The sequence below is a fragment of the Hoplias malabaricus genome, chromosome 5 (genome assembly GCF_029633855.1).
Source record: "Hoplias malabaricus isolate fHopMal1 chromosome 5, fHopMal1.hap1, whole genome shotgun sequence".
Classification (NCBI taxonomy): domain Eukaryota; kingdom Metazoa; phylum Chordata; class Actinopteri; order Characiformes; family Erythrinidae; genus Hoplias; species Hoplias malabaricus.
Window position 1 is genome coordinate 59,817,899 of NC_089804.1, and position 22,633 is coordinate 59,840,531.

Here is a 22,633-nt window from a genome sequence, read left to right on the forward strand (position 1 = left end):
GTTTTATGTGTGTGTGTGTGTGTGTAACAGAGTTAGAAGGGCAAGTGGGTGATATGATGGCAGGACTGGAGGAGAGTCCGTATGAAGCTCTGTTTGAAGCCTCCTCCTGTCACTCTCTGGACAGTCTGACCAGCCACAAGTCCTCTGACAGGGACTCGGGACGACCGGACAGTGACACCAGCAGGACGGGAGTCTCAGTACGAATAATAACACAGTACACACAGCACATCCATAATAACACACACACTCTGAGATAGAGAGGAAGTACACTCACATTAATACTGACCACCCACAGCTCCACCCACTTAATAATACATCTCAGATAATACACTTCTAATAATAAACTTCTAATAATACACTTTTAGTAATAAACTTTTAATACACACTTAATAAAACACTTCTAACAATACACTTCTAATACACTTTTAATTCTACACATTTAATAATACACTTCTAATAACATACTTCTAACAATACACTTCTAATAGTACACTTCTAACAATACACTTCTAACAATACACTTTTAATAATACACATTTAATAATACACTTCTAATAACATACTTCTAATTGTACACTTCTAATAGTACACTTCTATCAATACACTTCTAATAATACACTTATAATGATACACATTTAATAATACACTTCTAATAACATACTTCTAATAGTACACTTCTAACAAAAGGCTTCTAATAATACACTTCTAACAATACACTTCTAACAATACACTTTTAATAATACACATTTAATAATACACTTCTAATAACATACTTCTAATTGTACACTTCTAACAATACACTTCTAATAGTACACTTCTATCAATACACTTCTAATAATACACTTATAATAATACACATTTAATAATACACTTCTAACAATACACTTCTAATACACTTTTAATTCTACACATTTAATAATACACTTCTAATAACATACTTCTAATAGTACACTTCTAACAAAAGGCTTCTAATAATACACTTATAATAATACACATTTAATAATACACTTCTAATAACATACTTCTAATAGTACACTTCTAATAACATACTTCTTATAGTACACTTCTATCAATACACTTCTAATAATACACTTTTAATAATACACATTTAATAATAAACTTCTAATAACATACTTCTAACAATACACTTCTAATAGTACACGTCTAACAATACACTTTTAATAATACACATTTAATAGTACACTTCTATCATCACACTTCTAATAGTACACTTCTAACAATACACTTCTAATAATACACTTTTAATAATACACATTTAATAATACACTTCTAATAACATACTCCTAATAGTACACTTCTAACAAAAGGCTTCTAATAATACACTTTTAACAATACTCATTTAATAATACACTTCTAATAGCATACTTCTAATAGTACACTTCTAACAATACACTTCTAATGATACACTTTTAATAATACACATTTAATAATACACTTCTAATAACATACTTCTAATAGTACACTTCTAACAATACACTTCTAATGATACACTTTTAATAATACACATTTAATAATACACTTCTAATAACATACTTCTAATAGTACACTTCTAACAATACACTTCTAATGATACACTTTTAATAATACACATTTAATAATACACTTCTAATAACATACTTCTAATAGTACACTTCTATCAATACACTTCTAATAGTACACTTCTAACAATACACTTCTAATAATACACTTTTAATAATACACATTTAATAATACACTTCTAATAACATACTTCTAATAGTACACTTCTAACAGTACACTTCTAACAATACACTTCTAACAGTACACTTCTAATAATACACTTTTAATAATACACTTCTAATAACATACTTCTAATAGTACACTTCTAACAATACACTTCTAATAGTGCACTTCTAATAATACACATTTAATAATACACTTCTAATAACATACTTCTAATAGTACACTTCTAACAATACACTTCTAATAGTGCACTTCTAATAATACACTTTTAATAATACACATTTAATAATAAACTTCTAATAACATACTTCTAATAGTACACTTCTAACAATACACTTCTAATAGTGCACTTCTAATAATACACTTTTAATAATACACATTTAATAATAAACTTCTAATAACATACTTCTAATAGTACACTTCTAACAATACACTTCTAACAATACACTTCTAATAATACACATTTAATAATACACTTCTAATAACATACTTCTAATAGTACACTTCTAACAATACACTTCTAATAATACACTTTTAATAATACACATTTAATAATACACTTCTAATAACATACTTCTAATAGTACACTTCTAACAAAAGGCTTCTAATAATACACTTTTAACAATACTTATTTAATAATACACTTCTAATAGCATACTTCTAATAGTACACTTCTAACAATACACTTCTAATGATACACTTTTAATAATACACATTTAATAATACACTTCTAATAACATACTTCTAATAGTACACTTCTAACAATACACTTCTAATGATACACTTTTAATAATACACATTTAATAATACACTTCTAATAACATACTTCTAATAGTACACTTCTAACAATACACTTCTAATGATACACTTTTAATAATACACATTTAATAATACACTTCTAATAACATACTTCTAATAGTACACTTCTATCAATACACTTCTAATAGTACACTTCTAACAATACACTTCTAATAATACACTTTTAATAATACACATTTAATAATACACTTCTAATAACATACTTCTAATAGTACACTTCTAACAATACACTTCTAACAATACACTTCTAACAGTACACTTCTAATAATACACTTTTAATAATACACTTCTAATAACATACTTCTAATAGTACACTTCTAACAATACACTTCTAATAGTGCACTTCTAATAATACATTTTTAATAATACACATTTAATAATAAACTTCTAATAACATACTTCTAATAGTACACTTCTAACAATACACTTCTAATAGTGCACTTCTAATAATACACTTTTAATAATACACATTTAATAATAAACTTCTAATAACATACTTCTAATAGTACACTTCTAACAATACACTTCTAACAATACACTTCTAATAATACACATTTAATAATACACTTCTAATAACATACTTCTAATAGTACACTTCTAACAATACACTTCTAATAGTGCACCTCTAATAATACACTTTTAATAATACACATTTAATAATAAACTTCTAATAACATACTTCTAACAATACACTTCTAATAGTACACGTCTAACAATACACTTTTAATAATACACATTTAATAATACACTTCTAATAACATACTTCTAATAGTACACTTCTAACAATACACTTCTAATAATACACGTTTAAAAATACACTTCTAATTATACACTTCTAATAATACACTTCTAATTATACACTTCTAATAATATACTTCTAATAATACACATTTAATAAGACACTTTTAATAATACACATTTAATAATACACATTTAACAATACACTTCTAATAGTGCACTTCTAATAATGCACTTTTAATAATACACTTCTAATAGTACACTTCTAATAGTACACTTCTAATTATACACTTCTAATAATACACTTTAAATTAGACACTTCATATAATACACTTTTTATAATATACTTTAAATAATGCACTTCTAATTATACATTTGTAATAACATAGTTATAATAATGCAGTTATAATAACACACTTTTAATAACACAATTTTAATGATAATATACTTATATTAATAATACTAATAAAACTCTTCTAATAATACATTAACCATTAATAATACTTATTATATTATATTATTAATATAATTGGTATATAATTATGTAATAGTTTTTTTTAATAAAATACTTTTAATAATATTTAATACTTATATTTCTAATCATACCCTTTAAATAATTTAATTATTAACCCTTCTTGTGTGTTCAAATGGAGGTGAGAGGTTTTTGGACAATGACAGTATTGTTTTTGTTTAAATCTCAGAGCTGTTTAAATCTTCTGAGCAATATGTGTTTTTCCACTAGAGGACGACAGTGGCTGTGTGATCAGTGCTTAATGAGCATCTGGACATATTGCAATTATCTTTATAAAAAAAGTGTATCATCACTATAAAAACACAACTACTGTATGTGTGTGTGTGTGTGTTTCCAGTCTTACCCAAAGGACCGTGTTCCTCTCTGTGTCTCTCAGACGACCCTGGGGCAGGAGGAGGTCAGTGCGGAGGTACATCAGTGCCACATCACTCTTATTAACACTATACTGCCTTCGAGTAAACACAGTTTATCACACACTCACAACTCTATGCTTATGTCTACACTCCGCAGAGATTGTGTAGTTATTCCTCTCACCACATTTTCAGCTCTCTCTGTTCCTCACTCTCTCTCTCTCTCTCTCTCTCTAGGTGGTATACAGTGGTGTTAATGAGAGGTTGGAGGAAGAGGATGATGAGGATCACACTTATGAAACGCTGCACACAGCACAGACAAAACACACACTAACAGGTAACACACCCACACACACACACACACACACAGAGAACACTCAGATGGACAGGTGGGGGTCCTTTACTCAGAAAAATGTAGAGGGATGGAGTTAGTTGTGATCTGTTTGGATGAATGTAAAGCAGAGAATGTGAACATTTACAGCGTAGCTAATGACTCCGGCAGATCTGACTATAACAGCTTTAACTAAAAGGAGAGGAACCAGAAGGACACACAGACGCGGGAGCTTCCTGAAACACTGGCATCCCTCCGCTCCACCGTCAACAAACCTGAGTGATCGCGAGAAGTGGCGGACGACACCAGCGTCTCAGTTTACTTTAATTCCCTGTGTCCATAGACCCCCCGGACCTGCCGCCTTTATCTATGGGGGAGCATTAACTACCAAAAAATAAACTAAACAAATGAGTTTTTAGCCTCGATTTGAAGATTGCGACTGTGTCTGAGTCCCTGGAAGATCATTCCAGAGTTGGGGGGCTTTATAAGAAAAGGCTTTTCCCCCAGATGAGGCCTTCTGAATTCTGAGAACTATTAAAGAACCAGTACTCTGTCATCTGAGTAATCGTGGAGGCTCAAAATAGGAAATTGTATCTTTCAGGAGCGAGCCCCTGTAGAGCTTTATATGTTAGTAACAGAATTTTGTAGTCTCTGCTGCTTTTAAGCAGTCACCTAAAGCTCATATTTATGACTAATTTTTTAATTTATGGCTAGGGTTAATTTAAACAAATACAGATTAATGACGTACAGACTTCACTCACAATATTGTTGCTGGGTTTGTGGTGAATATTAGCATATGTCATTTTTTGGGAGCAAACGTTTTTAGGTAGGTGAACTTTGCTAAAATGTCAAGGCATGTCAGATCACCTCGGAAGTGGCTGACAGGCCTCAGACTCCAGAGGGTTAAAGGTGGGGGTCTTTTAGTGTGTGTTGTGAGGAAGAAAATGAAACACCTTTATTGATCTCCTTGGGTATATTGCCTCACTGCATTTGATGCATCCGTGGCAGTGAACACACAAACACACACAAGTGAGCAATTCTTCACACATACAGGGGGGAGTGAATACACACACAGTCGGAGTAGGGGGCTGCGACCCCTCGGTGCCCGGGGAGCACCTCTGTCCTCAAGCTAGCTCCTCTAACCTCAAGGCCACATGCAGCTGAGAATTTACATTAACATTTGGAGCACTTAGCAGATGCTCTTTTCCAGAGCATCTCACAGATGTCCTCAGTGTTCAGACAGAGTGTGTATCCTCACTCGTACAAATAGATTCAAATCCACATTCCCCCTGGGCTCAGACGCGGCCAGTGCTGATACAGAACAAAATTTAGTACAAGTGCAATACATAGCGTCCGGTCAGTGCTCAATCCTGATCATAAGTGATCCACCACCACATCACACCTGCTCTGTGGGGGTCCTGAGCGCTGAGGAACATTGGGAAAGGGGGCTAATAAAGTATGCAGAGCAACAGATGGACTACAGTGTGTAAGTGTAGAACTACAGAGAGACCGGAGTGGACAGTGGAGCAGAGACGTAAGAAAGAAGTGTTTTTAATGTTCTGGCAGATGTGTGTAAACGTTTGTAATTAATTATATGTAAAATTCTGTATTTCTTAGCAGTGTATTATCTCTGTGTGCTCTATGTGCTGGACACTGTGTTGTTGTATTGTAATGTGGTGTTGTCCCCTGTACGCAGATCAAGATGTCTTGTCCAAGTCTTCCACCAGCGTCCACTCTCAGGTAACTCTGCTCTGACTATTTTCACCATGGGCTTCGGGGTTAGACCGTTCGGAATTATCCTGGGCTGATTCTGAGGGCCAATATTACAGAGCCAGTATTCCTGGGCCAATTGTCCAGAGCCGAAATTCCCAGGCCAAGGCACCGTCCTCCTCCTAGGGGCTTGTTACTGTGTCCATGGGCGAGTGCAGATAAAGAAGCTCCAGAAAAAGCTCAGAGCCTGAAATAAAGTGTGATGGAGCAGTGGAGCTGGACTCAGGGTCATTTACAGAGTGTTATTTAAATAAATAAAAGGAAATAAAACAGGAACCTGCTTCGTCGGTGTGTGTGTTTCTGGGGCTGGGTTCAGAGCGACTCTAGGAGCGTCACCTACTTTGCTCCCTATGTTCTCACTCTTCTCTGTACTCTTTGCTCTGGAACTCAGTGGGAAACACTCAGACTGTAACAGACAGAACTCTGTGTCATTTCCACATGTGTCTCATATCTCACTGTGATCTGACTGCGCTGTAAAAAGTGGATTAACCATGACCCTGTCCTGACTCTTTCTCTTTGCCTCTGGTTCTGGAGCTGAATTCAGACCCAGCCCTTGAACCCAGTGCCTCAGTGCCCCCTGCTGATGACGTATTCTCAGTTCCAATAAGAACTAGTGGGTGGGGGTGGACTAATGTTGATTACTGGCTCCAATCCAGTCACCCACCGGGCGCAGATACCCAGGGGGGTACCGCTCGGCCCCTGTGCTCTGTGTGTGTGTGTGTGTGTTTTTACGTGGTATGAGCTTTAATAACACTGTTTTGTTTGTGTGTTGAAGCAGCGGAAGCCTGTGGCCCCCACCGACCTCCGAGCACTCGGCCCCAACGCACAAACGCTGAAGCCCCCCGGACCCCCCAGTCTAGCCCCTCCGCCTGCAGGTGAGGCTCCACACACACACACACACACACATACAGTCTCTCTCTCTCACACACACACACACACACACACACTCACTCACACACACACATACTCTCTCACACACATACACTCTCTCACACACACACACACAAAAACACACACCCCTCACACACACACCCACTCCACACACTCACACACACACATATACTCTCTCTCACACACACACACACACACACACACCACACACACACATATACTCTCTCTCACACACACACACACACTCCACACACACATACTCTCTCTCACACACACACACACACACCCACCCACTCCACACACAGACACACACACACACACACACTCACACACACACACTCACACACACATATACACTCTCTCTCTCACACCCACACACACACACACACACACACACACATACTCTCTCACACACACACACACACCCCACACACACACACACACACACTCACTCACACACTCACACACACACACAGAGTGTATCCCCATATCAGAAATTTCCGAGCTGCATTATTAACCCGTGTGAGAGTCGGGAGCTCAGTTTCTCGAGTTTCTAAAGTTTCACCTTTAGTTCCAGTAGCTCATTTACAAAATATTTACATAAACACTACCAAGGATACGCCCTGATTTCCCATCATGCACTGAGCCAGTGGTGTGACCCTCAACACACTCCCCCTGCTCCTCTGTTGCTGAGCCAGGGTCCACTTACCTTCAGTTGCTTGTGTGTGTGTGTGTATTTGTGAGTGTATGTGTGCGGGAGTGTGTTTGCACGCATGTGTTCAGCGTGTGTGCCTGCGGGTCTGTAAGTGAGTGTGTGTTCCTGTTCTCTCTGTTCTCTCTCTCTTTCTCTCTCTCGCTATGTTCTTTCTCTCTGTCAGTGAAATGTCAGCTGTTTCCACTCTTCAGTTTCATGTGTTCTAACTGCTGTTTCTGTGAGCTCATTCCTTCATTCCTCCCTCCCTCCTTCTCTCTCTCTCTCTCTCTCTCTCCCTCCCTCCTTCTCTCTCTCTCTCTCTCTCCCTCCCTTCGTCCATGTTTCCCTCCCTCTGTGATTGTACACAATACCCAATTTGTTCTGGACTTCGTGGGTGGACACTTTTAGCTGGAGAGTAGATATCATACCACACTCTAATTCTTTTTCTGTCACTCTCTTTCTCTCTCCCTGAAGCAGGGAATTCTGGGACAGTTCCGGAGCAGTTCACCGGGCTGCTCCACGGTTCGTCTCCGGTGGTGGACAGTCGTGGAGGTGAGGAGTTTATACTGAAGAGCAGCAGGAGCTCTGAGGCTCTCGGCTCCTTCACCGCAGCGGCCTCCGCTTCTCCTCCCTCTGTCTCCATGGCAACAGTCCTCACAGACCCCGACCCCAGGGCCATCTACGCCACGGTGAACAAGGAGCCGCGCAAGTCTCCGGTCCGGCCCTCTTCCGGCCGGACGCGCCCCGGTGACCTGAAGCTGGCCAGGAGCCTCTCCAAATCCGACTCGGACCTGCTGCTGACTCCGCCCACCGAGGAGGAGGCAGGGCTGGGCAGCCGCAGTGAATCGGTGTCCAACTGCAGCGTTGCAAAGAGGAGGCTCGAGAAATCGCCGTCCTTCACCTCGGAGTGGGACGAGGTAAGGGTCCGAGCTCCTGCTGCGCGGGGCACTTCCTTACTTTGTGCCCCTTGTTTGTTTATTTTTAAAAACAACTGAAGTAAACAACAGTCCACGTCTCCATCACTTTTCCATTAATGTTTCATCGCTTTAGAAAAGCGTCCATCATCAGAAACCATTCCGACACGTTTCTGTCACAGTTCCGTTTCATTTCGGTCACGATTCCCTCCTTTTCCATCAGGTTTCTGTCTCTCTGTTGTTTCAGTTAAACGCCGTCATGATTCAGTGAATGTGTTTCATGTTTCTGTCAAGTTTCACTTCAGTTTAAGTCAGATTTCTTCCAGTTTCAGTTCAGCTCCATTTCATCTCTGTCAATGTTTATTTTCCATCTTGTTTACAGTTAAATTTCTGTCCTGTTTCTGTTACATTTTCAGTTGAATATCCATCGTGTTTTGTCATTTTTCCGTTAGATTTTTATATTTCAGTTACATTTCTGTGATATTTCTGTCTTGTTTTAGTTATGATTCTGTCACATTTTCAGCTCATTTCATTTAATTAAGTTTTTGTAACATTTTAAATTTTTCAGTGTTTCGATCTTGTTCCACCTCATTTCAGTTTCATTTCTGTCATGTTTTAGTCGAGTTTTGATCATGTTTCATTTACATTTCTGGTCACACTTTATTAGGAAGGTCCCCTGTGAATCACCAACTGATAAAATCATTCCCAAATGTTCAGATGATTCTCAGTTGATTATTAACATCAGTGAGGTTCGGGTTAGGGTTGGGTTTAATTTTGAGCTTAACATTAAAGTTAGGTTTAGGTTTTAGTTTTAGGATCTTTCACACAACTTAGATTCAGGTTCAGGGTTTGGATTCAGGTTTGGGTTCAGGGTTAAGGTTTTGGTTCGGAGTCAGGGGTTGGGTTCAGGTCTGGGTTCGTTGTTAGGGTTTGGGTTCAGGGTTAGGTTCAGTTGCCATTAACAGATATGTATTTTGAATGATAACTAAAGATTTACTGAGCATCTACAAACCGTCTACAGTGGACCGTCCAAATAAAGTGTTACCAAATTTCTGTCACATTTCATTTCCTTTACATTTCCATCATGTTTCAATCACATTTCAGTAAAATTTCAGTCAGGTTTCCCTCCCACTTCAGTTACAGATTTGTCCTGTTTCATTAAACTAAACCTGTCATATTTAGAGTTTAAGTTTGATTTTAATCACAAGTTAAATCATGATTCACTAATCATTTTCTTTCACATTTCTGTTCCTTTTCAGTTAAATTTGTGATGTTTTAATTAAATTTTCATCAAGTTTCCATCACACTTTTGTTCATTTTTATGAAGGTTCAAGTTTGTCTTGTCTTGTTTTTTTTTTTTTTTGTTGCATTTTGATTGTTTCCATCATATTTCTAACATTTCAGTAAAATTTCATTGTGATTCCGTGTGCTTTCAGAGCAGTGCAGTCTGGGTGTGTTTGGGAGACACTGACGTAGCTTTACAGTGAATTCTAGTGTTTTGTTGTGCCCTTTAATGAAGGTGGATGGAGAGGGGCGGGGTTTATTTGTTAGCTTGTAGTCTGATTGGACCTTATCTTATCTTTAAAAGGTACATGATGAGTGAGTGCGGCCTATCAGAGTAAAGTAGGTGGGGCCTATATTTCTGGTCATGGCCGTGTGGTGCTCCTGTTTCTGAGTGTGGCCTATCACAAAAAAGTGTGTGTGTGTGTGTGTGTGGGCGCGCAGTGGATGATGTATAAATTAAAAAAAAAACATTTACAGATGACAAACACAGAAACAAGAGCCATGTTTATTCTTCATTTAGGGTTAGGTAACACACCACTCCCCCCAGCTGCCACACACACTCTGTCCAGCTGCCAGCCTTTGACTCCAGAGTGACGTCTGAGCTCTGAATTGTCTGAGCTTTGAAAGATAGCATCAGGACCCCCACAGAGCAGGTTTCATTTTGGCAGCGGTGACTCTGAGGGGTTTAAAAACTTCAGCAGTTTCACGCACACACACACACACACACACACGCACACCCACCCCCACACACACACACACACACACACAAACACCTGGTGGCCAGTTGGGGTTCTGTGTCTAACTGAAGGGCCCAACTCAGCCGTGGTTGTTGAGGGAGGAGACAGTGCTGTTCCTTCACTCCTGCTGCCCCCAGTTTTCCTGCCAGTTGTGGGAATAGAACCCATGACTTTTCAGAACCAAACACACTCCACTGACCACAATCACAGAGATCTGTGTACTTGGACCTGCTGGAGGTCTCCTGTGACAGAACTGCTGTTTACAGAAGGTTTCTAGGTAAGAAAAGGTCTATGATGTGTTCTGTGTTTCCTGTGAGTGTGTGTTTCGGACTGGTGGGGTTTTTACCCGGCAGTGGGAGCATGTTCCCTGTGGAGTGATAAAAATGTCTCGATAAACACTGAACATAAACAAGGTTCTGTTTTTAAGCTGATTTTATTCCAACAGAGAGGCTACTGTATCTCCATGTGTCCCCGGGAAGCCCAGCCTGATCACAGCGTAAGGTTCTCCATGTTCTCGCCGGTTCCGTCTGCTTGTGTGGGGTTCAGTATCAGCATGTGGTGGAGGGCTTTTGGTTCAGGGTTTGGTTTTGGGTTTTTTATTTATTTTAAGGTTCTCCAGAGTTCTCTTTAGTTCTCCTGTGTTAATGTGCATGTGTGGATTGTCTGATCAGGGAACAGTGTACAGAAAACTTAAACCCAGAACTGTGGACCAGGGGCCAGCTGCACAAAACACTGAAGTTAAGATTTTCCTTAAAGTCCAAGTTAAGGTTTCCTTAAATAAATACAGTTGCACAAAACCTTTCCTTAAAGTTTCCTTAAAAAGTTCACTTATTTATTTAATGTATTTCTTTATTTTTGTCTTATCCCTTAAAGAATCCTGTAAACGTCATTAACCTGTTGTATAAAACACCTTAGCAACCAAATTAAGGAAAACAATTTAAGGTACCTCTGATACAGTCTGTTGCGATAAATTAATGTATCCCAAGGAGAGTGTTCCACGACTTGGAGAACCCACTGGATACGCTTAATGATGAGCTTTGGTCGGCAGACACTCCATGATTTGTTTAATCCTCTTGGTTTGGATCATGCTACTTTCCGCAGCTGTGCTTTTCCTGCTGCGATGCAGTTAATGATTTCTCTCCGATTTTATGCTACAGGATCTTTCGAGTCAGTAATAGGTGAGGTCTTTCATGTCAATTATCAACAGTATGTCACATCATTCACCAAGTTTCACATGCCCTCGCCGTCTGCTTTTATTGTATTCCTCCAGAAGTATTATCTTTTCCTCCTCTGACCACATTGGTTTTCTTGTTTTCTTTTCTTTCATTTTTTTCTCTTTGTTGAGTTGTGAGCTGGTACAAGAGGCGATAACAGGTATCACAGCGAGTGCAGGTAAACAACTATTTCCATGGAAACAATAGAATTTCATTCTCTTAATCTGTTAGTGCAGTAAATCCCTTAACACATTTTCTTTTGTAAGGAAATATTTTAAAGGAAACTGTGCACAACCCTTAAGTAAATCCCTCAGTGAAAGAGAAATTAAGACTTAAGTGTCATACTTAAGGGTAAAATGTGTTTTGTGCAACTGGCCCCAAGACCCTCCTTCAGCCCTTCACCATAACTACAAGTGTGTGAGAGCCTGTGAATGAGTGTGTGAGTGAGAGTGAGTAAGTGTGTGAGTGAATGTGAGTGAGTGACTGAACGTGTGAGTGACAGTGTGTGAGTGGGTGACTGACTGAGTGTGTGAGTGAATGTGAGTGAGTGACCGTGTGAGTGACTGAGTGTGAGTGACAGTGTGTGAGTGAGAGATTGACTGAGTGAGTGACCGTGTGAGTGACTGAGTGTGAGTGACAGTGTGTGAGTGAGAGATTGACTGAGTGAGTGAGCGTGTGAGTGACTGAGTGTGTGAGTGAGAGTGAGTGAGTGTGTGAGTGAATGTGTGAGTGACTGAACGTGTGAGTGACAGTGTGTGAGTGAGTGACTGACTGAGTGTGTGAGTGACTGAGTGTGAGTGACTGAGTGTGAGTGACAGTGTGTGAGTGAGAGATTGACTGAGTGAGTGAGCGTGTGAGTGACTGAGTGTGAGTGAGTGAGCGTGTGAGTGACTGAGTGTGTGAGTGAGAGTGAGTGACTGACTGAATGTGTGAGTGACAGTGCGTGACTGAGTAAGTGTGTGTGACTGAGTGAGTGAGTGACTGACTGAGTGTGAGTGTGTGAGTGACAGCGTGTGACTGAGTGAGTGTGTGAGTGACTGACTGAATGAGTGAGCGTGTGAGTGACTAAGTGTTTGAGTGACAGTGTGACTGAGTGTGTGAGTGACTGAGTGTGTGACTGAGTAAATGTGTGAGTGACTGAGTGAGAGTGAGTAACTGACTGAGTGAGTGAATGAGTGTGTGAGTGACAGCGTGTGACCGAGTGCGCGTGTGAGTGACAGTGTGTGACTGAGTGAGTGACTGAGTGTGTGAGTGACAGCGTGTGACCAAGTGTGTGAATGACTGAGTGTGTGAGTGACAGTGTGACTGACTGACTGACTGACTGACTGAGTGAGTGAGTGAGTAAGTGAGTGAGTGAGTGAGTGTGTCAGTGACTGAGTGTGTGGGTGAGTGAGTGACTGACTGACTGAGTGTGTGAGTGAATGTGAGTGAGCGTGTGAGTGACAGTGTGTGACTGAGTAAGTGTGTGAGTGACTGAGTAAGTGTGTGAGTGACTGAGTGAGTGTGTGAGAGTGAGTGACTGCCTGAGTGAGTGAATGAGTGTGTGAGTGACAGCATGTGACCGAGTGTGTGAGTGACAGCGTGTGACCGAGTGAGTGTGTGAGTGACAGTGTGTGACTGAGTAAGTGTGTGTGACTGAGTGAGTGTGTGAGAGTGAGTGACTGCCTGAGTGAGTGAATGAGTGTGTGAGTGACAGCATGTGACCGAGTGAGTGTGTGAGTGACAGTGTGTGACTGAGTAAGTGTGTGTGACTGAGTGAGTGTGTGAGAGTGAGTGACTGCCTGAGTGAGTGAATAAGTGTGTGAGTGACAGCATGTGACCGAGTGTGTGAGTGACAGCGTGTGAGTGACAGTGTGTGACTGAGTAAGTGTGTGAGTGACAGAGTGAGTGAGGGAGAGTGAGTGACTGACTGAGTGAGTGACAGCGTGTGACTGAGTGAGTGAGTGAGTGAGTGACAGTGAGTGAGTGACAGTGTGTGACTAAGTGTGTGAGTGACTGAGAGAGTGAATTAGTGTGTGAGTGACAGCGTGTGAGTGACTGAGTGTGTGAGTGACAGTGTGACTGAGTGAGTGACTGACTGTGTGAGTGAGTGACTGTGTGAGTGACAGTGTGTGAGTGACAGTGTGACTGAGTGACAGAGTGAATGAGTGACTGACTGTGTGAGTGACTGAGTGAGTGAGTGACAGTGTGTGACCCAGTGAGTGTATGAGTAAGTGAGTGAGTGAGTGACTGCGTGGGTGACTGACTGAGTGAGTGTGTGAGTGGCAGTGTGACTAACTGAGTGAGTGAGTGAGTGAGTGAGTGAGAGAGAGTGAGTGACTGACTGACTGAATGTGTGAGTGACTGAGTGAGTGAGTGACAGTGTGTGACCCAGTGAGTGTGTGAGTGAGAGTGGGTGACTGAGTGTGTGAGTGAGAGTGGGTGACTGAGTGTGTGAGTGAGAGTGTGTGAGTGACTGAGTGTGAGTCTGAGTGACTGACTGAATGTGTGAGTGACTGAGTGTGTCTGAGTGTGTGAGTGTGTCTGTGTGAGTGACTGAGTGTGTGTCTGAGTGACTGACTGTGTGAGTGAGTGTGTGAGTGACTGACTGAGTGTGAGTGTGTGCATGTGACTGAGTGTGTGAGTGACTGACTGAGTATGTGAGTGAGTGAGTGAGCATCTCAGTGACTGAGTGTGTGAGTGACAGTGTGTGACTGAGTGTGTGAGTGACAGTGTGTGAGTGAGTGAGTGTGTGAGAGTGTGTGACTGACTGAGTGAGTGAATGAGTGTGTGACTGACTGAGTGAGTGAATGAGTGTGTGACTGACTGAGTGAGTGAATGAGTGTGTGACTGAGTAAGTGTCCCCGTCCACTGTGGTCCGAAATCTTGGTGTCACCCTTGACTCTTTGCTCACGTTTCATTCCCATGTTAGTTCCGTCATAAAAACCTCATTCTTTCACCTTCGCAACATTGCTAAAATCCGTCCTTCTCTTTCCCAGTCTGCTGCTGAACGCCTCATCCATGCATTCATCTCCAGCCGTCTTGACCATTGTAACTCTCTTCTTTCTGGCATTAGGTCCTCACTACTACATAAACTCCAAATGGTCCAGAACTCTGCTGCCCGTCTCCTCACCCACACCCGGTCCCACCACCACATCACCCCAGTTCTCCACAACCTCCACTGGCTTCCTGTTAAATATCGTATTCAGTTCAAAATCCTCCTTCTCACCTACAAAGCTCTCAATAACCAAGCTCCCTCTTACTTATCGGACCTTCTTCAACCATACACACCTAATTGCATTCACAGATCTTCCTCAGCTGGTTTACTCACCATTCCCCCTTCTAAGCTGCGTAGTCTTGGAGATCGAGCCTTCTCCAGACATGCCCCCCCGCCTCTGGAACTCCCTTCCTCCAGAAATTCAACAGTCAACATCTCTATCACAATTTAAATCCAAACTTAAAACACACCTGTTTGCGGCTGCATTTAATCCCTCTGTTTCTGATTAGCCATTGTTTGTTTTTACCCTTGTTCCTGTTTTGTATCATTGTATGTTATGTAGTGTTATGGATGTGATTGTCTTTGTGTTCATCTGATTGTAACAGCGTCTTTGGGTTACTGAAAAGCGCTTTAAAAATTCCATTTATTATTATTATTATTATTATTATTATTAAGTGTGTAAGAGAGAGTGACTGACTGTGTGAGTGAGTGTGTGAGTGACTGACTGAGTGTGAGTGACTGAGTGAGTGAGCGTGTGAGTGACAGTGTGTGACTGAGTGTGAGAGTGACTGACTGACTGACTGGGTGTGTGAGTGAATGTGAGTGAGTGATTGACTGAGTGAGTGAGTGTGTGAGTGACTGAGTGACAGAGTAAGTGTGTGAGAGGGACTGAGTGACTGACTGACTGTGTGAGTGACAGTGTGTGACCGAGTGAGTGTGTGAGTGAGTGAGTAAGTGAGCATGTGAGTTACTGAGTGTGTGAGTGAGAGTGAGTGTGTAAGTGACTGAGTGTATGAGTGAGAGTGAGTGACTGACTGAGTGTGTGAGTGAGAGTGAGTGTGTAAGTGACTGAGTGTATGAGTGAGAGTGAGTGACTGACTGAGTGTGTGAGTGAGTAACTGAGTGTGTGAATGAGAGTGAGTGTGTGAATGAGAGTGTGAGAGTGAGAGTGTGTGACTGACTGAGTGTGTGAGTGAGTAACTGAGTGTGTGACAGTGTGTGAGTGATTGAGTGTCTGAGTGACTGAGTGTGTGTCTGAGTGACTGAGTCAGTGAGCATGTGAGTGACTGAGTGTGTGAGTGACTGAGTGTGTGACAGTGTGTGAGTGATTGAGTGTGTGAATGAGAGTGTGTGACAGTGTGAGTGACTGAGTTAGTGTGTGAAATAGGACTGCAACAGGAGCCTGTTTGGTGGGGAGTGGTGGTCCTGTGTAAAAGCTCCAGGAATGTACTTGTGTCCTTAAAAAAAACGGAGCGGAGTCATGGAGCAGTAAATGATGGGATGTTCAGGTTGTACTCGTTACCATGTTGTGAACCGATGCTTCCTCGTAATTTTGGGCGGAATCTTTGGCTGTTCTTGCGGTTTGTTATCTTGAGAATTGGAATGTAACTTCAACAGTGAAAAATGACATCAAGCAAGAATGCAAAAACCTAAAAACACACTGAGAAACAGCCGTAGTCTCCTCCTGTGTACTTCCTGTTCTCTCCAGGAGTCACTGTCCACTTCAGGATTCCCATCTCTCTGTGTTTAGGGAGGTGTCTGGATTCTGAAGTTTATGTTGAGTTTTAATCTATGAATTTAATCTGGAATTCTCTGATAAACTCCCACTTTGTTAAACTGGGATTACAGCTGGGCTTTGGTCCATCCTCATGGTGCAGTGTCCACCCAGTGTCTGTCTCGGTTCTGTCTCCTGTCCAGGAATGTCCTTTGATACAGGACAGACCTGGTCTCTGGAGGACCCCCGCTGACATGCCTGGATACCAGTTATCTGCCTCCATTCTTAGTATCTGTCCAGGTCCAGCTCTCTCTGTAAACACAGGCTGTGGTCAGAGTTACTCCTACATTTACACACTGACCCTCTTCTTCTCCTTCACGAAGTCTGTGTGGCTCAGTTAATCTCCCAATTTGTCTTCATGTGTCCTTGTTCCTCTGCTTCTTTGCAGATCGAGAAGATCATGACTTTAATTGGTGCTGGAATTGACTTCTCTAAAGACCAGGAGGGCGGAGCTTCAGGTGAGTTCTCACTGTGTTTTATTCCTCTCATCTTGTGGGGAGGAGGGGGTTAGGTTCAGAGGCTCATCGTGGGTTCAATGCACATCTCAGTGACTGTTTTCAGAAGTGACCAGGGCACCTAACGACTTCTGTCACGAAGGTAGGATTTCATTTAGAATTTAGTTTCTGACTCTACTGGAGGGACCTCTGCCCTTTACCTGTATCTAGTTGCAGCTGCTTAGTGCAGGTTCCACCGGAACTGGGTCTGAATGTAGACTGGCTCCGAAGTTTAAGAAGTTAAATTAATAAGATGCAGTGCTGAGGAACTCCATTGTGTGGAGACGTGTATGCAGTGTGTTATTTTGTGTCGTGGGCATTGTGTTACTGATGGGCTGCAGAGCATCTTAACGTCTCTTGTGTTGTTATTTTACCATCACTGACAAACCACTAGTGATGTGTAAGTGTCTGTGATGCAGCTGAAACTCTGCGTGTCACTAGTATTGAACTCACATTTCTCAACGTGCCCTCAGACTAACCTTCAGACTGACAATCACACTTACCCCCAGACTTAACTTCAGACTGACCCTCAAACTGACCCTCAAACTTACCTTCCTTCAGATTGAACGTCAGACTGACCCTAAGACAAACCGTCAGACTTCAGATTGACCCTCAGACTGACCATCAGACTTACCTTCAGACTGACCCTCAGACTGAACATCAGATATACCTTCAGACTAACCCTCTTCTAACTTATCTTCAGACTGACTGTCAGACTAACCCTCAGACTAACCATCAGACTTACCCTCAAACTGACCTTCAGACTGAACGTCAGACTGACCCGCAGACAAACCCTCAGACTTCAGATTGACCCTCAGACTTACCTTCAGACTGACCGTCAGACTTCAGACTGACCCTCAGACTAACTCTCAGACTTATATTCAGACTGACTGTCAGACTGACCCTCAGACGTACCTTCAGACTTACCCTCAGACTAAACCTAACACTAACCCTCAGAAACAGCTGGGCACATCCCAGAGCAACTGAGCCTGACCAGCAGCACAATTGCAGGACCCCAGGCCGAACTCTGAGCTCTCTGTTAATGGACAGTGCTGTCCCGTCTCTGTTCCTCCTGTGATTTTGGAAAGTGCTGTCCCCTGTCTCTGTTCTTCCGGTGTTAATGGACAGTGCTGTCCCCCGTCTCTGCCCTCTGCCCCATGTTATTTTTGCTCGAGGCCCTGCTGACGTGTGGGTCTGAGGGGGGTGTCTTTAGGGTGGCACTGCCACCGGGAGTGGTGCTTCTCTCTCTTGATGTGTTTCTCTTTTCCAGCAGGTGGTGCTGTGCTGGATCAGCGTGTAGGCGACTGGCTCGAGAGGGCAGGGCTTCCGCAGTATGAAAGTAAACTGCTTCTTAATGGCTTTGATGACCTCAGGTTCATGGTAAGATTCTAACACACACATTTATAAACACACACACACACACACATTTATATACACATACAAACATTTATACACACACACACACGCACACAAATTTATACATGCACACACACACAGTTAGTCTGCAGTGTGAGTGCAGTGTAATTGCAGTACGAGTGCAGTGTAAGTGGAGTATGAGTGTAGTGTGAGTGCAGTCCGACTCTTGACCAGTGCCATTAGGCAGGGGATGGCTGGTCCATTCTTGGTTTTTTTAGGAAGCATGAGAGATTTAAATCTGATGCGGGCAGCTACAGGATACACACATATTTATACACACAAAAAAACAGCAGCAATACACAACACAACTACACAACCCCCAAAAAACAACAGCAACACACAACTACACAAAAACAACCCCTTAACAAAAACCAACAGCAACAAAAAAAACCCCACAAATAAACCAACAGCAACACAACACAATTAAACAACACAACACCACAACAACAACATTACAAAGCAAGAGCAGCTACGGCATTTGGAGTTAATTCAACCTACTATTGCAGAGATTATGTTTAATCGTGTTTGTATATATGTGTGTGTGTGTGTGTGTGTGTGTGTGTGTGTGTGTGTGTAGGGCAGTAACGTGATGGAGGAGCAGGACCTGAGGGAGATTGGGATCACAGACACCTCTCACAGAAAGAAACTGGTCACAGCTGCAAGAAGTCTACCAAAGGTCTCACACCCGCATACACACACACACACATACACACACACACACACACACGCACACACACACACACACACAGACGCGTTAGTTCCACTATAAACGTTAGGACTTTACATCTAACTAGACATAATGATAAACATCATTAATTATCCCTAAACCATACATCTAACCCTAACTACTCTGACCCTAACCCTAAATCATTACCATAGCCCTTAACCACAGTAACAGGGTTTTACACACACACACACACACACCAAAAAATGTGGCTAAAAGATTTCTTCTTGAATTAACCATAGTAAACAGAAATGTCCTGATATGTGTTTAATATATATTTACAGCATTGTGCAAAAGTGTTCAGCCCCAGAGATTGAGATTTGTGTGTGTGGGGTCTGTGTGTAAATGCGTATGCGTATGAAATCTGTGTGTGTGTCTGTGTCTGTCTGGCTGTGTGTGTGTACTCTGTGTGTGTGTGTGTGTGTGTGCGTGCAGGTGAAGGCTCTGTGTTGTGTGTCTGTGTGTGTGTGTGTGTGTGTGCACTCTGTGACTGTGTGTGTGTCTGTCTGGCTGTGTGTGTGTGTGTGTGTGTGTGTGTGTGTGTGTGTGTGCAGGTGAAGGCCCTGTGTTGTGTGTGTGTGTGTGTGTGTGTGTGTGTGCACTCTGTGACTGTGTGTGTGTTTACTCTGTGTGTGTGTGTGTGTATGTGTGTGTGTGTGTGTGTGTGTGTCTGGCTGTGTGTGTGTGTGTGCAGGTGAAGGCTCTGTGTTGTGTGTGTGCACCCTGTGACTGTGTGTGTGTTTACTTTGTGTGTGTGTCTGGCTGTGTGTATGTGTGTGTGTGTGCAGGTGAAGGCTCTGTGTTGTGTGTGTGTTTTTACTCTGTGTGTGTGAGTGTGTGTGTTTACTCTCTGTGTGTGTATGTGTGCAGGTGAAGGCTCTGTGTTGTGTGTGTGTGTGTGTGTGTGTGTGTGTGTGTGCACTCTGTGACTGTGTGTGTGTGTGTGTGTGTGCACTCTGTGACTGTGTGTGTGTGTGTGTGTGCACTCTGTGACTGTGTGTGTGTGTGTGTGTGCACTCTGTGACTGTATGTGTGTGTGTGTGTGCACTCTGTGACTGTGTGTGTGTGTGCGCACTCTGTGACTGTGTGTGTGTGTGCACACTCTGTGACTGTGTGTGTGTGTGCACACTCTGTGACTGTGTGTGTGTGCACACTCTGTGACTGTGTGTGTGTGTGTGTGCACACTCTGTGGCTGTGTGTGTGTGTGCACACTCTGTGACTGTGTGTGTGTGTGTGTGTGTGTGTGCAGGTGAAGGCTCTGTGCTGCGATGGCAGTGTATCTCTCTCTGCTTGGCTGGACTCTTTGGGTCTGACAGAGTATCTACCGAACTTCCTCTCCAGGGGGTATCGCTCTCTCGAGTCTGTGAGGAACCTGTGGGAATTGGAGATAGTTAATGTAAGATCTCTCTCTCTCACACACACACACACACACACATACACAGAACATGGGCCATTTAATCTCACCTGTGATGTATAGTACACCATAAATAAATCCATAAATGTATGTGTGTGTAGGTGCTGAAGATAAATCTGCTGGGTCACAGGAAGAGAATTATAGCCTCGTTAGCTGAACGCTCCTCTGAAGATCCACCAATTAAACCACCACGTCTCTCTCAGATCAGAGTGAGTACACTCACCCATTCCACATTAAAGTGTGCAGCATGATCATTTTGGTGACTTTAATTGAACGTCCCATTCCACCTTAATTAAAACCTTCAAATACTTTAGTTAGTACTTTCTGAAGTGGTGAAGGTATGGTGCCTTTATTTGAATTTCCAGTTCCGTCTTAAATAGTGCGAAGGGTACATATTGGCAACTAGATACATTAATGCAACTGCAGCATCCTTTAAGGTGGAAAAGAGAATTATCCCAAAAGTATTTGTTTTTAAAAAGCGGTCTCATGTTTCATCCCTTGGCTTCTGTTGTTTTGCTGTGTTCTGCATGTGGCATGAGATTTGGAGTTTTTAAAGTAGTCATTGTGTTTTTAAGATGGCAATAATCCTGTGGATGGGATTTGCCCAGGGTTTCTGAAGGCCCCCAATATTGGGAGCTGTCTTGGTGAACATGCCTCTACAATATCGTATGAACATCAGGAACAGTGCCTTCGGACTGACAAACCACGATAGTTATTCCCAAATTAAAGCAGGACCAGAGGATGTGAGTCAGTTCCGGAGGAATACCTAGGATTCAGGAGGAACTGTGTGCATTTTGTCTCAAGAAGGAGTAGGACCATGTTCCCTGAGATATTTCGTAGAAGGAGCTCTGGTACAGGGTCAGGGTCGCTGAGGTGAGCCCCACACTCCTTGTACACGGAGTGTGAGCTGTGTTCACATCCTCTTCAGTAGATGAGGTGAGTTGAGGTGAGATGAGATGGAGCAGTTGTAGTGTGTTAAAACACTTTGTGTTCTTCCACATGAGCTGAGATTTTGACTCGGTTTTTAAGGTGGATGTGGGGGTTTTATAGCAGTATTAAGCCTGTAGAGGAGGAGCTTGGTTCTCACCATCTTCCATGTTTTTGGAGAACACTGATCTCTTTGTGCAGAAATGTTTCCTTCATGACTTGTGTTATTCACAGGATATGAATTTGTGAATTAACCATTTGTTATTTGTTTATTATCTGAAAGTCAGTGATGAGTCAGAGTGGAGTTCAGTCTCGCTGCTGCTCACGTCACTCATCAACGTCTCTGACTCTTTATTTATGTGTGTGTGTGTGTGTGTGTTAGATTCCCGAATTGATGTCCCAATCTCCCCCACTCAATCAATCTGAGCTCCACACACACTGCTCCATGGACCCTCTTCTTCCTGCAGGGGATTCTGGGAGAAAAAAGGGTGGAGACTCTGAGTATGATCTGTCAATCAAACATAGAGCACAGGTACAAAACACACACACACACACACACACACACACACACAGAACTGACTGGTCATTCCCAGTCACATCAGTCAGGTAGGTGGAATGGATAGCGAGCAGGTAAGTAATATTAAAATTCCTAATGTTCCTCCTGACCATCTCTCTACTGTTATTATGATGAGTAGCATGTCCATATCACCCACTCTGATTAACGCTAATACATTTTTCAGCATTGAGACTGTGTCTGTTCCCCGCAAAGCTTGTTATCACAAACGCCCAAAAATCAGTTTTAACAACCTAATTAGAATTAACACCAAGGCACTGCAGCGAACGCAATATTTCAGCACTTCCAGCATTAAATTGGGGCTTTTAAATATACGATCTCTAACATCCAAAGCACT

At 42.0% G+C, this 22,633-nt stretch overlaps 1 protein-coding gene across 8 annotated transcripts in view; it reads left to right on the plus strand.

The window, feature by feature from the left end:
- LOC136696236 (ankyrin repeat and SAM domain-containing protein 1A-like) overlaps nt 1-22,633 on the plus strand; it is a 59,020-nt gene that overhangs the window by 30,028 nt on the left and 6,359 nt on the right. For 2 of the 8 annotated variants that reach the window (XM_066670440.1, XM_066670446.1), the window contains 13 exons: nt 31-197; nt 4,149-4,220; nt 4,399-4,498; nt 6,189-6,232; nt 7,038-7,137; nt 8,322-8,764; nt 11,228-11,278; nt 17,136-17,205; nt 18,512-18,621; nt 19,235-19,333; nt 20,631-20,777; nt 20,897-21,004; nt 22,105-22,254. In XM_066670440.1, coding sequence (XP_066526537.1) covers nt 31-197; nt 4,149-4,220; nt 4,399-4,498; nt 6,189-6,232; nt 7,038-7,137; nt 8,322-8,764; nt 11,228-11,278; nt 17,136-17,205; nt 18,512-18,621; nt 19,235-19,333; nt 20,631-20,777; nt 20,897-21,004; nt 22,105-22,254 — 1,661 coding nt within the window. The remainder of the gene's footprint in view (nt 1-30; nt 198-4,148; nt 4,221-4,398; nt 4,499-6,188; nt 6,233-7,037; nt 7,138-8,321; nt 8,765-11,227; nt 11,279-17,135; nt 17,206-18,511; nt 18,622-19,234; nt 19,334-20,630; nt 20,778-20,896; nt 21,005-22,104; nt 22,255-22,633) is intronic. The other 6 variants (XM_066670445.1, XM_066670447.1, XM_066670442.1 and 3 more) reach the window with 5 other exon arrangements.